We start from the raw sequence: 17,355 nt of genomic DNA on the forward strand, positions 1-17,355 counted from the left end.
TTCAATATTCTAACAACAGTAGGGTAGAAACTGTTGCGAAACCAGCTGGTGCGTGTGTTCAGGCTTCTGTACCTTCTTCCTGATGGTAGAGGTTGTAGAGAAACATTGCCAAGGTGGGATGGATCTTTGAGAATGCTGGTGGCCTTTTCTTGACAGCAGGCCTGGTAGATAGATTCTATGGATGAGAAGTTGGCCTTTGTGATTGTCCGGGGCGAGTTCACCACTCTCTGTAACCATCTCTGATCTTGAATAGTACAGTTGCCATACCAGGTAGTGATACATCCAAACAGAATGCTCTCGATAGCGTATCTATAAAAGTTGGCAAGGGTATTCGCCGTCATACCAAATTTCCTCAGCTGCCTGAGGAAGAAGAGATGTTGGGCTTTTGTAACCAGTGCGTCCACATGAAGAATCCAAGAAAGCTTGTTGTGGAAGACCACTCCCAGGAGCTTGACACTCTCCACTAGTTCCACCTCTGTGCTGTTAATGTGTAGGGGGACATAAGTAAAAAAATAGGGTTCCTTGGTTTTGCAGGCACTGAGAGCTAGGTTGTTCTCAGTGCACCATTTTTCCAGGTCGACCACCTCCAGTCTATAGTCTGTTCGCCGCCATCTGAGATTTGACAGACTATGATAGTGTCATCAACAAACTTGTAAATGGCATTATTCTGGTATTTGGTGACGCAGTCATGAGTATACAGTGAGTACAGTAGGGGGCTGAATATGCACCCCTTGGGGGCTCCAGTGTTGAGTGTTAGTGACGATGAAATATTGTCCCCAATCTTTACTGATTGTGGCCTGTGGATCAGGAAATGGAGGATCCAGTTGCAGAGAGTGGGGCTTAGTCCGAGATCACTAAGTTTAGTAATGAGTCTTGAGGGGATAATAGTGTTGAAAGTTGAACTGTAGTTAATGAGTAGGATTCTTAAGTAGCTGTTCTTGGTGTCAAGATGTTCTTGGGAGGAGTGAAGGGCAAGTAATATGGCATCTGACATGGATCTATTGGAGTGGGTCAAGAGTAGTGGGGAGGCTGGAGTTGCTTAATGCCATGACCAGCCTATCAAAGCACTTCATGACCACCGAAGTTAGGACCACTGGGCGGGATAATCATTGAGACATGCTGCATGAGCCTTCTTAGGCACAGTGATGATGTTGGCCCTCTTGAAACAGGCAGGGACAGTGGCCTGCTACAGGGAGAGGTTGAAGCTGACCGAGAAGATCCCTGCCAGTTGATCTGTGCATGTTCTGAGTGCACGGCCTGGTACTCCGTCTGGTCTCATCGCTTTCCTTGGATTCACACGAAGGAAAACTGACCTGACCCCTGATGCAGTGACTGTTGGGATAGGTTCTTGAGGACTTGTTGGAATAGGTGTTACCTCTCCACCGAAATTCTGCTCAAAGTGAGCATAGACTGATGCAGTGACTGTTGGGATAGGTTCGTGAGGACTTGTTGGAATAGGTGTTACCTCTCCGCCGAAATTCTGCTCAAAGTGAGCATAGAAGGCGTTGAGCAGATCTGGGCGGGATGTGTCATCGTCTGTTATCTTGCACTGTTTCTTTTTAGAACCTGTGAATTAGAGGAAGCTTGGGGTCGTAATATTCCTGAGCAGAGCCTTGGGAGTTTGGTTTAATCCTAAGTGAGATGCTGAGGGACTGTTTGATATGCAGCATTAATGACGTTCTGGATTAGTGGTGCTGGAAGAGTACAGCAGTTCAGGCAGCATGCAAAAGCACCTACTAACTGAAGCCCAAATGGACTTAAAAAGCAGTACAACTGGCTTTATCATTAGAGAATACAGCAAGTGGAGCTGATGAATTACAAGTTATTCGGACAGAAGTGGACATCCTCTCCAGGCTGACTGAACTTGGGGAACACCACTTGACAGAAGGCAATTGTATAACCTCACTCAAGACATATCCTGAACAGAGGGATTCTAGCTCAGCTAATAGCAAAACCCCAAAACAAAGCCAAGTCCTTGCCAAACGTCTTAAAATTTCTCAAGGATCTGGGCTGGCAGGCCATTGTAGTTGTTGCCATTATGTGAATCCGAGGCAGCAAAAGAATCCTAATAGGCCTGTATTGAGTAAGAGAACTCATATGCCCATTTCCATGAGAGTGCACACCCTGGAAAGACCACCAGAAACAATGAAAAAACTATTTGGTTAAATGGTCACCCCATTCTAATGGACGTCAATTCCAGCACGGCTGCATCAATGATTGCAGAACCAATCTTTACTAAAATTTGCTTTTGACTCCAACCCCTAATTTTGTGTAAGACCTCGGCCAAGTTGAGACCCTATGCAGGGGAGCCCCTACAGATTAATGGTACAACTTTAGTACCAGTCCTTTATGAAAAGCAACTGGTTCAGTTAACATTGGTTGCAGTAAAAGACCTAGGCCCAAGCTTGATGAGATAAAATTGGTTGAGAAAGATTCAACTTGATTGACTCAAAATTTTTCAGTTATGAAATGGTCGCTGAGTGAAGTCCTAAATAAAGACCTGGACATTTCTCAGGAAGATCTAGGGAATATCAAAGGAGCAAAGGCCACCTTATATATTGTGATGTGGAGTACTGGTGTTAGACTGGTGTGGACAAAGCCAGAAATCACATGACACCAGGTTATAGTCCCACAGGTTTATTTGAAATCACAAGCTTTTGTAGTACTGCTCCTTTGTTGCCTGACAAAAGCTTGTGGTTTTAAATAAACCTGTTGGACTGTAAACTGGTGTTATATAACTTCTGACTTTATATGTCTCTTACGGAAAAGAGGGCGCTTCAGGCTAAGAGCACTCTTTCAGTGAGTACTCTCTACCATTTGTTGGGGGAAGGTTCCTCGGTTGACATCGAGTATCTATGTGAGGTCTGGGAGAGAGAGAGTTAGGAATTGAGATCACTTCGGAAACATGGGAGGACATCTGTGCAAATACGAGGAGAATTTCAATATGTAATAGGATCCATGCTATACAGTTAAAGATTCTTCATAGGATTCATTTGGCCCCAGATCGTCTTGCAAAATTTAGCAGGGACCAGCTTCAACTGCCCCAAATGTAAAATAAATACAGGTACCCTCACTTATTGTCTTTGGTCCTGCCATAGGCTCCGTACATATTGGAGCGCTGTGGCAGGAGTAATAGAGAGGGTCTTGGGGATCGAAGTCAAGGTGGATCTGGTCTCTTTGCTACTCGGATTGCTGAATTTACTTCCCTTTAATATGCATGGGAAAAACATTTCTAACATTTTGTGTGAGGAAGAACATTCTGATGGGCAGGGTGTCTGAGAACCTCACCCCAGGTCTGTCAGGGTGGCATAAGTTAATTATAGAACACATTCCTTTAGATTTTCTTACAAAAATGGTGCACCAGAAAACGGACAACCTTTACAAGATATGGCAGCCCTTTTTGAATTATTTGGAAGCAGATCTGTTCATCATTTTGATTTGGGCTTTTGTTTAGCCATGATGGTTTGGTCTGATAAACTTAATTCCATGAGAGGAAGAATTTAGAACAAATGTTGGTTTAATAACTGAAGCTATGGTGTGGTTGTGCTCAGTGACGTTATTTTTTGTTTATTGTTTTGGAATAAACGTAGTGTTGATTTATTTTGTTGAGTAGTATAGTAGTTGGTTTATTATTGTTTTTGATGTATGATGCGACATTTTCATATTTTTGTAACTTTTTAATTTTGTAAAGAAAAAAATTTCAATAAAAATATTTAATAAAAAACCCTTTATGCCATTAAATATTAAAGATAACACTCATCAGAGACCGAGGGCTTGCTACTCAAACACCACTTGCAATATAAATCCACCTAATTGATGAGTTTCTAATGGAATAATTATTGACTTGAATTATTGGGAATACTTTTTCCCATTGGCTTTGGAACCCCAATGCAAACCTCAATCCTACACCTTGTGGAAAACACTCACTCAATTTTCTTAAATTAGCCAAGTATTGGTCAGCAGGCAACCTTTCCTTTCAATTAAGGGCAAGGGAAAAATGCTGAGAAGAACAGCAGGCTGCCTTTTCAAACTCAAAAGATGAAGCAAGATAGAAATGCGCTCTCTTCAACTTTTTTAGATATTTTCTTATCAACCTGTTCAGAGATGTTATTACACACCACTGGAGCAAGGACATGAACCTGGGTCTTCAGATCTAGAGGTACAAACATTACCACTATGCTACCAAAGTCTTCGATGTCTAGGTCCCATGAATGAATAGAAGAAAATCTTAAATTAAAAAGGATTTAGCTGCTGGCCAAAGGTTCAGTTTTGCTACCCTCTTTAACAACAATGTTTCACACTTCGAGGTTAGAGATGATCAATCTGTGTTATTCTGCATTTTGGATGAGTGATGCAAAACCAATCAGCTTAGTGAATACTGGTGGCATCAGATCAGGTCAGGGGAAGTTGTTATGCTTCACATGATTGGGAAGGGTTATGTGACTCGTACAGAGATCCATTAGAACTTGCCAATAAAGAATACATTAAGGTTATCATGGGAATCAAAAAGATAATAATTTCCTAAATTCATTTGATAAATAAATAATTAGCAGTGAAAATAGAGCCATGAAAGAAGAGCTTCCTTTTTGCATCAGTCATGCAAGTGTTGGCAGTCTTGTTCAGGTAATACCCTGCGTTAGTGAGACTAGATGGTAGTAAATATATAAAATTGCATTTAATACAAAATCATTTTTAAAATCATCTGTGTAATAAGTGCACTTAATGACTGGGTGAGAGATGGCTTCACCTTGTTGACAGGATATCTTGGTTCATTTTTCACTTATCTTTAGTTTCTAACTTCATTCAATGCAATCCTCTCCCAGTGCTCCACTGGACATTTTGCAGTCAATCTTCCGTTCATATTAAGTAAGTAAAACAAGAGTAAGAAACTTACTTAAACACTTAATTATTAACTCATTTTCATACACATAAATACTTGTGTTGAGTTACAAGATGTCCATTTATTTTCTTATAACATAAGAGTTGGACTTCAGTAGCAAAAGTTGAGATTTCCTGATCTGGAAATAAAGATGGCACAGTGGAGCCTCTCTGTACTTTAGTGCCCTGTACGTTTAATTTTTAAGCAAACAAAATTATCAAAAACTAAACTGAAAGATTCTGAAAAACTATACAGGACTTATAATTTTTTGAACAATTTGACATTTTGTGTAAGTCAAGTAGTGCATTGCAATTAATTCACTGTATTATCTTACTTCTGAGTAGTTATATTTCCTGTGCCAATTTTAGCCTGAAAAGTATATGAAAGTATTCTATTTGTAACAGAGCAGAAATCATTATGGGCAAATCGTGAATATCAATTGTTTTATGCCTTGCTTTATGGCATGCTGTTCTATGAAATGTGTAAGATTTTAAATTTCAGATCAGAAACGACACAATCCTGTTTCTGGATACTTATTTTGCTGTGAACCACAATTGCAATTTATTGTCCAAACATTTTATTATAGATAAGAATGATTTCTTATTCAGGTGTTATGGATGTGCAGATACACGTTGTGTCACTTTGCATTCTCACAAAATGTGAAAGGATCAACTGACTAGTCATTGCAAAAGCGGAGAGTTTCATTTGTGGCATTTAATTTTAACACACGCCCAGCATGAACCGATTTAAAAATGAACATCAGAAACTCTAAATACATGAAGCTAAAGTATAACCATATGTATAACATTTGTTTCAAAACTGCATGATTTTTAGGAACGTTAAGTGATAGTCATTATTGCAGCTTAGCAATGTTTGGATACCATCACTGTAGTGGCTGATTTACACAAGTGCAGAAGCCAGTATCGGACAACAAAAACAGTTCAGTGGTAATGCTCCCATATTTAATTTGTTATTATTGTTTTGTAAATACCCGCAATACAAATCTAATATGTGACTGCCTGGTTGTACTATGTACAATATACACTGTTAGCTGCCCAGATCACATTGTGATACCCTGATGAAGTCACTGTTGAATACCTTCCCATTACTAGAAAGTAGCACCAATTTCACAAGATACCTTGAAATCACAACATCATTATGGACTGATTAAAGAGCTACCCTTCAAAAAATAATTCTGATTCTAATTGAGCATTTAAGCTGTGATCCTGAAAGTTTTAAACTTTAAACTGCAACCTGTAACAATTAGGTTAGAATGAAGAGAAAGGCTGTTAGATGTTCCCACCTTTTATAAATACTTAAAGTAATGTGCAGTGTGAAATACAGACCCAGTGTGATCTCATTATGTCCTGCTCAGAATTGCCACCCATTTGCTTTGGATCAGACAATCAAAGTTTTGAGTGGACAGTCTGAACAACCCTCAAACATAAGCTGTGATCCTGTAAAAATCCACAGCTTCGGGTCATTATCCAAGAAATAATAAATCTTCCTTTGGTCTCCCTACATCTTATGACAAAATGCAACATGTGACTGGCTGGCTCAGAATTGAAATGTGGGATTCCAGAAACATTACAGAAGTGCATACAGGAATATCTGCAATCCTAATCACGTCTTTCAATTGTCTCTTAATGATTTCAAATTTTTGGCTGCCTTGCCTAGAAATCTATTTCAAATATTGATTATTCTACAAAAGAACTTTCAGACATTAGACCTAAATTTACCATTCGATAGATTGCATCTGTGTATTGTTTCCCTTTTGTAAGTCTAACTTGGTAAAGATCCAAACTTTATCATTCTATATTGTCCTTAAGCTAACCGTTCAGTCATTTCCTGTCATGGTGGAAGAAATAATGTTTCTATAGGGTTCCCTTATAACTATATTTCTCCAGCATTAGGCTACATGCTTCAAGAATCTTCTATGCACCACCGAGGGGACTCAAATGTCTTTTTAAGAAACACTAGCGTTTAATAGATTAATTCTTTTTTCAAACTTATGTATGCTGTATGTAGCTCAAACTTGCAACTGCTCTAATATTATTTAACTTCAAATGTCAACTTGAGAGACAACCATAAGTTTCTTCTGGTTTTACCCTCATGTGTGCCAAAATAATTCATGGTTTATCAATCATTTCCCTTCTGATGTGCAATAATTTACATTTACCATTACTCCTATTACCACTTAAAGATATAACTAACTCATTCTTTAGTTTCTTGACTACCTCACTAATATTGATTGCACCACCTGATTTAGGAGTTTTTTTCATTTTTGATGTATTAACTTTTAGATTTCGACAGCCAAAGTGCTGTGGCTTACTTGAAACAAAAGGAATTCCCGTACAGAACTTATTGGCTATACAGCACAGTAATTTTTCTGTCCACTATCCACCCCACTGGTGTACTCAATAAAAGTCAACAAGTGAATGCTGCTTCCTAACCACCAATCACTTTCTTAACCATTTCCAGGTTTTACATTAACTTTCATCAATTTGTTCCAGATTCTTGGACATCACTCTATCAAAACCTTCTGGAAGTCTAGTTAACACAACAATTAATTACATTTTTTAATGATCCTCATGAAAAGAAAAAAATACAAGTGTTTGACATTGGAAAATGTGAACAGTAGAAAGGAAAGATGAAATGTATCTAAGAGAAAGTGCACAATAAAACAGTATGTGTTTCAGAGGTTTGGAAGGCAAAACAAGAGGTAGTAGGAGAACAGGCAGAGAGCATCACAGCTGAAAGTGTGCCCAATGTATTTAAAGTCACAGAAAACAAGAAGTTGGAGTTAACTGTGTTTGGGTAAATGGATGGAGGAAATGTGGGAGGGAGCTATGGATTCCAGGTAAAGCATTAGAATCTTGAAGTCAGTATTCTTGGAGTGTAGTAAACCAACAGAGTTTAGAAAAGACTGGAATGATGCAACTGAAGAATTTTTGCGTGCAGGATGAGAACCATAGAGTTCTGAATAAGTTCAAGATGGAAACAAGAACATGAGGTGAAGGTGGAAGAGGTGTAGCAATGTAGAGGTAGTCTTAATAACTGAGAATGAGAAATGCGACAAAGTTCTATAGAGTCTCATTTAGACTGATGTGCAATTACAGAGATTAATGGACATTTGGGAATCATCAGCTGCTGAAAAGATTTCAGATTTACTGAAATACTAGTGGAGGAACATTTAGACCACCCAACTCTTTCTACTGGACTGGCAGATAGAAATTGTATCAATAGTCTTTGGAGGAGAAGAAGAGGTAGAGTTTGATTCTGTTAATGATACGCCTAACCTGACCCCATGCTTCTCCATAATTTCATTAGGGGTCTCCATCAGGTGGTGCAATCAATTCCCTCTCATTGAGGGAATTATGGATAAATAATGAAGAAATAACACATCATAAAACTTCCTGCAGTTCATAAAAAGTTAAAAGTGAAAGTTATGTTTTGCTGTATTTGAGGGCAACCTTGACGATCTTCTAGCATTTGTTAAACTAAAGGCTGCAAATGTGAATTCTTCCAAAGTTGAATTATGTACTTGGCAAAAAGTGATGACCCCATACTTTAGACATCCATTACATGCTGACATACAACATTCTTCTTAAATCAAAGCCATTTGATGTCAAATTATCCTCATGCAATTTCCTCCACTAATTGACTATCTCCATTCAATTACAATTCTAACTCCAATCCAGGGACAGGTTGTTTAATAGATTCGAAGTGCTAACAAGGATATCATCACTCTTTATGTACAATATATTCTATAGCTTTCAGAATATAAATGATCCATAATGGGAATTTTTAACAGTTACCTCTATCCAGTTAGAACTCTATCTTGATCTAGCTTGATAAGAATGACTGTAATCAGCAGGTTTTAGTTTTCGGCCAGGAGAAAGAAATCTGCAATCAGCAGGCATCAGCCTCTAGATTCCAGCCCAGAGTAAGGTTACTGTCAAGGAGACCCTGCTTTCAGCCTAAGAAGGTAAGCCAGGACTTCTGGTAAACTATTTTTGTGATGCTTTTATGGCAGCAACAACCAAACCTATCGGAAAGGCACAAGTGCAAAGCTTTAAAAACAAATTGATAAAGTTCTTTGGTCCTCTACTAAAGTGAGTTGAAATGACCTTCAGTACGTAGAACAAGTGTGACCACATTAGAATCATAATGTTGACAGGACATCCCATTGAATCAGCTAGGCCCAAGTAATAGGAGAGTAAATGGCAATTTCCAAGTGTTTGTAGTAAGTTACAGTAAGTAACTTACAAAGATACAATGGAATAGCAGATATCTCCCAATTACACAGCTGTATTATTGAAGCTCACTGAATGTAATTAGTGTAACTGCAATAAGTCTAAGGTATGAAGAAACAAGGCAATTTTTTTGTACCTGCTCCAATGAATGTATGATTTTTCTAAGACTCACTGTAGTTATCAGCAGTTGTCCCATCACCAAATCATGATGATCCTAGCCAATATTCAGAAAATCTTCTTTCAGTTAAGGAGTGGCGATTTTTTCAGAGGACTAAAGCAATGGGATTAGATAAAAAATATTTATGAATTAATCCTAATGAATAATGTGCACATATGGTATTAGTTATTTCAAGCCTTGTAGTTCATCATTTCTAGCCAGTGAAACTCCTCTTGGAAGCCTTCTCAGGCCAGGCTTCAAACCTTTGTACCATCCCACTCAGCACAATTTAAGGGTTTGGAGATAAAGAGCAATGGAAAGCATTCCTTGGAACCACATCACAAATTCTTTTAACCCGATAATACTGGCACCATCTCAAAATACCCCAAATTCTCTATGTTTCTTATGTTAATGCCTTATTTAACATCATTGAGCAGGACTGTATAAAATAAAACAACAAAATTGAGAAGTAATGTCACCTGGACTCAATGACTGTGACCCAACTGCGAGCCATCTAGTAACAGCATCAATGAGAGAGTCAAACCCATTCCTGCATTGACCGTTTACAGTACAGCAGGAGTCTTGGTGTGCCTTTCTTCTGCAGCTGGAGTATGGCATAGATCAATCCCAAAATGCAGAGCAGCAGAATTAGTGGAACAATGACAATTACTATATTCATTGTTCTGGTATAGTCATCTACGGGGATGTTAATATGGATATCCACCTCTTCTTCTCTCTCTTTTTCCTTCTCTTCCGTTGTCTCATCTTCTTCATCATCCTCATCATCAATATCATTAGCATCATCAAAATCATCAATATCAAAATTAGGCTCCTTTTCATCAAAACCAGGTTCAACATCCTGATGGCATCCCATCCAGTCACGAAGAATGGATTTTGGATAACCAGGTTCTGTTCTCAGCAACTGGTTATTAAACTTCCAGTATTTGGTACCTTTGTAAAAATGCGTGTAAGCTGTCAATCAAAATATAAATAGCTTTAGAAATGACATTGCAAGAAAAGTACCACATAATTAGTTCATTCAACATTTTTACTTGATAGATACTTTATGTATTGATGATCATTATGTTATTGACAATTTGAACACAAGATGAAAACATTACATTTTTAGATGACATCAATTTGGGACAGTGATGCTTAGTCAATACTGAGGAGGGCTGCAAAAATTTACATGACTCCATAAAAGAATTCACAGAATGGACATTGCATTTCATTGGACATGGCAATTTAATTTCAACACATAATGGAGATATTTTAATTTTTGTAAGTAAAGAGGGCACATATTACTTGTAAAACAAAAATGTATATAGGACTGAAGAGTAAAAGATTTGTGAGTGCAAATACGTGAATTACAATAGGTAGCAAGACCAGTTAACTGGGTCATAATGAAAAGCAGCAAGCACTAAGGGTTATTCAGAGTAACAGAAGAGTCCATACTGTACTTGGGCATAGAAAACTCATTATAAAGCAGTAACTAATAGCTGAATCTTTTTGGCTAAGTCCAAGTTGCATCAATTTTTTTTAAGAGGATCTGTCGCTGTGAAGCTTAGTGCTTTCTCTCACTCTATCCTAACAAACTCTCCTAATTAATTACCAATCCTGCCCGTATGGAGCCTCTCTTGTCCAATTTCTGCCCCATCTTACCATAACCCATTCCTAGAACAACTCGCTACTCACCAGTAGAATTCACTGACATCCTTTGTACCCATGCCATCATACAGACCTGTTGTGCACCCAGTCAAGCATTCAGTCCCGGACTGCCTGTATGGTTCCTGACATTTGCTCTTTGCATAGAAGACAGGGGGAAATTGACAGCTCACTTTGTTGGCAGGGTCCTGTAGGCTGTGCAGGGTGGGATGGTGCTGACATAGAACTTCCTTTCCCACCCCAGGACCAATAGTGATAGTCACAATATCAGGCAATGCCAGCTCGGTTCGGGATTGTCATCCAGGTTAAAGATGTTTGGAAGAATGCCCAGCACTAAAAAAAGATCAATGTTCTTTGCCACTCCACCAAGATTAGGCTCAGCATCTCCTTTCCAATGATTCACACTTACTCTATTATTACTACTGCACTCACTTCCCACCAAGGTTCATGAACTACTACTCTCACTACTGTCAACATCTTCCCTCACCTGTTCTCACCTATCCCAATCTCCAACACCACTAGCCCTGCACGCCTTCTACACTGCTTATACACTCTCTTGGACCAACTCTCCATCTGCATCAAATGTGCAGTCACTGTAGTCCCAGAAGATCAATAGGTTCACTCTTTCATTAGACAGAGACAATTGGTGGTGGGTTTAACCTGTGGGTCACCACAGCTCAGGCAAGGGGCAACATTGGGAAGGCAGGGACCTTCATGGCAACCTCAGCTACTAGAAAAATTGAACCCTTGCTGCTGGTGACATGCTGCATTGCAAACTAGCTATCACGTCAACTGAGCTAACTGGCTTACCAAATGTCATAGCTGATCCAACAAATTTTATCTCCCCTTACCAGCCTTCCTCTTTCATTCCCGGAGGGAACAGCCACAGTAGAAAAGAAAGAATCAAGACAGGTGGAGTGCTGCATGATATGTAGCTCCTCACCCTGATGAGATCCTGACTTTGACCATCCTAAGAAGGTCCTGAATTGGCATTGGAGGCTGCCCTTTGTTGTTCCAGGACCCCAGAGTGAAGATGATCCTCTTTGACTTGGCTAAGGTCCGCTGGTAACAATGACAAGCGTCCTAGTTTTGCGACTGCACAAAATGACAAGGCAAGACAGCTGTTCTGTGAGCCTAGTATCAATGTCTGAGTGGGCAAAGCATAAAAAAGCAAGAAAAGGTGATGCAAGGCAGGAACGCAATGAACACCCAGGTATGTTCAGACTGAGTAAGCACTATAAGAGCAAGCTAAGAGCCAAGAGATGCAGCCTGGCCCAGTTCATGATCTGGGCACATGCCCCTGAGTGCACAGTGTCCTTGCTGTAGCATTAAAATGATTGCGGACTGCGATACAGAATTGAAGAGCAAAGGTGCAGAAGCCACATGTAAGTGAATCGGAGATGTGCCATGAGGGTCCTTATGGGTTGGCACATGTCCAATGTCGAAGTCTGTGGACATGGGGTGCATCTGTCCACCATCTACAAGACACAAATCACAAATGGGGAAGGCTATTGCCTAGTGGTACTATTTCTTGCCTGTTAATCCAGAAGCCCAGGTAATGTTCTGGGGACCTAGGTTCAAATTCCAGATGTTGTCAGATGTTGGAATTCAATAAAAATCTGGAATTAGAGTCTAATGATGACCATGAATCCATTGTTAATGATGGAAAAATCCATCTGGTTCACTAATATCCTTTAAGGAAGGAAACTGCCATCCTTACCTGGTCTGGCCTACATGTGTCTCCAGACCCACAGCAATGTGGTTGACTCTTAACTGCCCTCTGGGCAATTAGGGATGGGCAATAAATCCTGGCCTAGCCAGTGATGCCCTCATCCTGTGAATGAATTAAAAAAAGAAGTGTGATGGAATACTCCCCACTTACCTGGATGAATGCAGCTCCAACAAAACTCAAGAAGCTTGACACCATCCAGGACAAAGCAGCTCACTTGACTGACACCACAACCATTCACTTCCTCCAACTACCAACACTCAGTAGCAACAGTGTGTACCACCTACAAGACACACTGCAGTAATTCATTAAGGTTCATTACACAGCACCTTCCAAATCCATGACCACAGCCATCTAGGGCAAGTTACAGTAGAACACCACCACCTGCAAGTTCCCCAAGAAACTCACCATCCTGCGTTGGATGTATATCACCATTCCTTCAATGTTGCTCGGCTAAAATCCTGGAACACCCCCCCAATAACACAATATGTGTTTATCTACAAAAGATCAACTGCTGAGGTTTAAGAAGACAACTCACTACTACTTTCTCAAAAGCCAGTAGTGATGAGTAATATATGCTGGCCCTGCCAGCAAAGCCTACATCCGATGAATTGTTTTTTCAAAAATGTGGCTAATGCTCATGGAGAATGCCCTAGGATATTGGAGTACGGTTCCCAACAATGGTTCAGGGCAAGGGGCAAATTACATCTGCCAGGTGCTCATTCTGGTCTTCTTGTTGAGTTTTCCAATGTTTTGCTTATTTGGTTAGACGAGAGTTTGAACAGTAATAGAGTGATTTGTGGCATTAACAAGATGTTTAACAATAATGGCCATCAACTGGCATCACGCCACTGCCTTTTAAGAATCTTGCTATGCTGCTTCTGAAAATCATAGAAGATTGAGCAAGACTTTCTCAACCTTTGAGATGGGCCTCAGTGCGCGTGATGCCTGATACTACCACACAGCCTGCTGTAGTCCACATCACTCAGACCTCATTAGATTCTGCCCTAAGTGACTATTTTTTCCATTATGTGTTATACTATTATTGACCTTGCACTCTTTATAAAAAATGATGTTTCATGTTCACATCATACAACAGTATAGCCATTACCTGAAGTTAAATGCAATTTCTTTTCATTTATCAAATAGAAGCAATTTCCAGCATTCAATGTGCTCAGCAATTTCCACTTAACCGGGCTTGCTATTTTCTTATAATTCTCCAAATGGAGATTTTGCTTACCTCCATCATCAGTAAGGAAGGCCCCCTTTGGTGAAGGTGGGACTCCTTTCCAAACACTGATAGGCTTTGGATAGCCATTATCTACTGCTCTCCTCTCTTCACTGAAGCGCCAGTATCTGAAATGATCAGAAAGTCTAATCAATATCCAGTGTTAAGCAACACCATAAAAGACAAATCAGTCTCTCTTAAACTCACATTATTGTCTACATAAGGGATATTAAGTCTGGGTAGGTAACTCTACATCAAAGGCCATACAAGGTCAATGGACCAGGTCAGGTAATTAAATTCAAGGCAGCAAATAACTCAAATGAAATATGAGTAGACATATTTATACAAAATACTTTTTGAAGTGCATTGGGCAGGGATATGTTATTGAATACTTCCAGTGCAGAATCTGTGCCAGATCACAGTCAGTAATGGCCTGAAAACATTTTTTTGTTATTATGGAAGTAAAATGTCTTTGCAGTACAGTTAGAGAAGTGAAGATCGTTGCAATTCTAACACTAAGGCCAGAGCTCTCTTCTGCAATCCCACACGAATATCTAAATGTAAAATGGCATGAAACTCAAAACAAACCTGTCACCTCTGAAGAAGTATGTCTGACCAGTGATTTCCCACCAAATAGCTGCATCAATCCTGTCATGAGGCATTCCAGCACCAAGTTCCATCAGATGACGAGGGTACCCTGGCTCCAACATCGCTTCATTGAACAGCCAGAATTTGTCACCTGGAAATGAAAAAGAATACTATTAACCTTTTAACCTAATTTGAATTCTATAAAACATTGAAACCTCAAGACATATTATTCTTATGCTGCCATAAAAATATCTTTATTTTCAAACTTAGAAATTTAATGGGTGACATCTTACATCCTGAATAAGCTGTGTCATCAGTTTCTAACCATTTTGTGTAAGGTGGATATTGTTACAGATATAGGTAGATCCTACCTAAAACACTGGTGTCAGGAATTTCCTTGGGTAAATTTCCTACTCTGCAACTATATTATTGCAATTCTAATGAAGAAAAAGAAATCAGGAGGAAACATCCAGCACAAGTCCACAACAATCTAAGAAGAGCACTGGCATAAATGGGTTTCTACCAATGTGCACACAGAATGAGCACCATGGTTAATACAACAATTTTGAAGCAATTTTGGCCCATTTGTTTCTTCTGGCATTTATATAAAAAATGTCATCCCCAGCACCATCACTGAAACTAGTTTCCCAAATGAAATATCCTTGCTGAAATGTTTGGGACAAGTTGAGGAGTATCTGAAGCAATTCGTGTTGTGTGAGAGGTATTCTAATATCTACCTGGTATTCACATATATGTATATCTACAGACAAAGGTCAAAGGGCCTTGAATAGCAGAAAATCAGAGCCAGGGGTGGGGGGAGTCCTAAGTTTCTATTAGGTTGTTACAGGAGGTATAATGGCGCAGTAACTTGGAAGACTGAGGAATGTTTCAGAGCTTCAGAAGTATACTATGCTATCAGGATGCTACATAAAAGACATACCAAGTGATCGTCACTCAGTGAAACCAACTGCCTACATGTGCCAACATGCTAGTAAGTATATCTGTAGTCAGTTCTGCACTTGCCTTGGAGCAAATGAGGGGATCTGTTTTTCACTATATTCAAAGAGATGTGCTACCTTCCTGTAAGTCTCTGCTTAAACTCAATCATGACAGTTTTATCCCAGTCAACTGGAAAAGTCAGCATCAGATGGCATCATGGCAGATTTAAAGGGCTGCCAGCCCTGACTTAAAGAATCCATCAGATTTATTGAGACACCCGAATTGCATCTTCATAAGTTAAGTGGCTTGCTCAATGGTCACATGTTGTCCTTTCATAGGTGTTATAACTCTCCTTTGCATCTGTACAAGAGATACTCATAGACATGAGGATCCAGAGCTTTAGTGGGTAGATCTTGTCAACATAGTACTCCAGCTGCAATCTAACCAAGCTGTTATACAACTGAAGGAGTACTTCGCTACTTCTGTGCTCAAATCCTCTTGTGACAAAGGCTAACATTCCATAACCTTCCTAATTGAATATTGCACCTGCATACTAGCTTTCTTTGACTTATTAACAAGGATACCCAGTCCCTTTGTATGCTACATTTACAATTTCCAACCTCTCGCTAGTTAAGAAATAATCTGCAAATTTGTTTCTCTTACCAAAATGGATAACCTCACATTTTTCCATGTTTTCTGCCCATTCACTGAGCCTGTTCAATCCACATGAAATCCTTTACACCTTCCTCACAATATACATTCCTGCTTAGCTTTGTATCAATTGCAAATGTGGAAATATTTCATTTGGTCTGTATGTCCAAATCATTGATATATATTATGAATATGGGGCACATGTGCTGATTCTTGTGGGACCACAATAATCAATCTGCCAACACAAGAATGACGCATTTATGCTGACCCTGTTTTCTGTCTGTTATCAAATCCTTAATCCATGCCACTACATTAGCTCAGATTCCCATATGCTTTAACTTTGCTAACCAACTTTATGTGGGGGCCATCAACAAAAGCATTCTGAAAATTCAAGTATACTACATCCACTGACTCCCCTTTATCAATTTTGTTAGTAACATCCTCAAACAGCACCAACAGATTTGTAAAACACAATTTCCACTTCACAAATCCATGCTGATTATGCCCAATCAGATCATTTTTATCTAAATGCCCCTTTATCAAATCCTTTATGATAAATTCCAGCATTTTCCTTACTACTGATATAAGACCTACAGGTCTGTAGTTCTTTCTTGTCCCTTCTTAAATAGTGTGGTGACATTTGTGTGCTTTTAATCTTCAGGAATCATTCCAGAATCTATGGAATTTTGAAAGATAACTACCAAAGCACTAATCACCTCGATAATCAGCTCCTTCAACACTGGGATGTAGCCTATCAGGTCGTGGCATCTATAAATTTTCAGCACTATTCAAATTTCTCAATATAGCCTAATGTTAATTTCCTTCAAATTCTCATTCTCTCAAGTCACTTGGATTTCTAATTCTGGGAGATATTTGTATCTTCTTCAGTGAAAACAGATACAAAGTAATCATTTAGTTCTCTGTTGCTTCTCTATTTCTTGTTATAAATTCTCCCGAATCTGTCTATGTTTCTGTTTCACATATTTGTGGAAGTGTTTAACAGTCCAAGTTTACATCTCTTTTCCTAGATTGTATTCATATTCTATTTTTCCTTTTCTTCTCAGTTTCTTGGTCTTCCTTTGTTGCATTCCAAAAACCTTCCAGTCCTCACATTTATTACAATTGGAGGCCACTTTGGAAACAATTCTTTTAATCTTATACGACCCTTCATTTTCTTTGTCACCCATTCTTGACTGGCCTTTCTGCACCTGGGAGAATCAATGATGGCCCCAAAGCTGATGATCCCACTGAATGACTGTCTGG

At 39.2% G+C, this 17,355-nt stretch overlaps 1 protein-coding gene across 1 annotated transcript; it reads right to left on the reverse strand.

Moving 5' to 3' along the window:
- Nucleotides 1-4,645: 4,645 nt before the first annotated feature.
- Nucleotides 4,646-14,654, reverse strand: LOC122558547 (matrix metalloproteinase-15-like). The gene is made up of 3 exons (XM_043707255.1): nt 14,503-14,654; nt 13,927-14,042; nt 4,646-10,264 (listed from the first exon to the last, which is right to left on the reverse strand). The coding sequence occupies exons 1-3, from the start codon at nt 14,622-14,624 to the stop codon at nt 9,831-9,833; spliced, it is 672 nt and encodes a 223-aa protein (XP_043563190.1). The 5' UTR covers nt 14,625-14,654; the 3' UTR covers nt 4,646-9,830.
- Between the last annotated feature and the right edge of the window lie 2,701 nt (nt 14,655-17,355).

Source organism: Chiloscyllium plagiosum, chromosome 17, assembly GCF_004010195.1.
Source record: "Chiloscyllium plagiosum isolate BGI_BamShark_2017 chromosome 17, ASM401019v2, whole genome shotgun sequence".
In the NCBI taxonomy this organism is placed as follows: Eukaryota; Metazoa; Chordata; class Chondrichthyes; order Orectolobiformes; family Hemiscylliidae; genus Chiloscyllium; species Chiloscyllium plagiosum.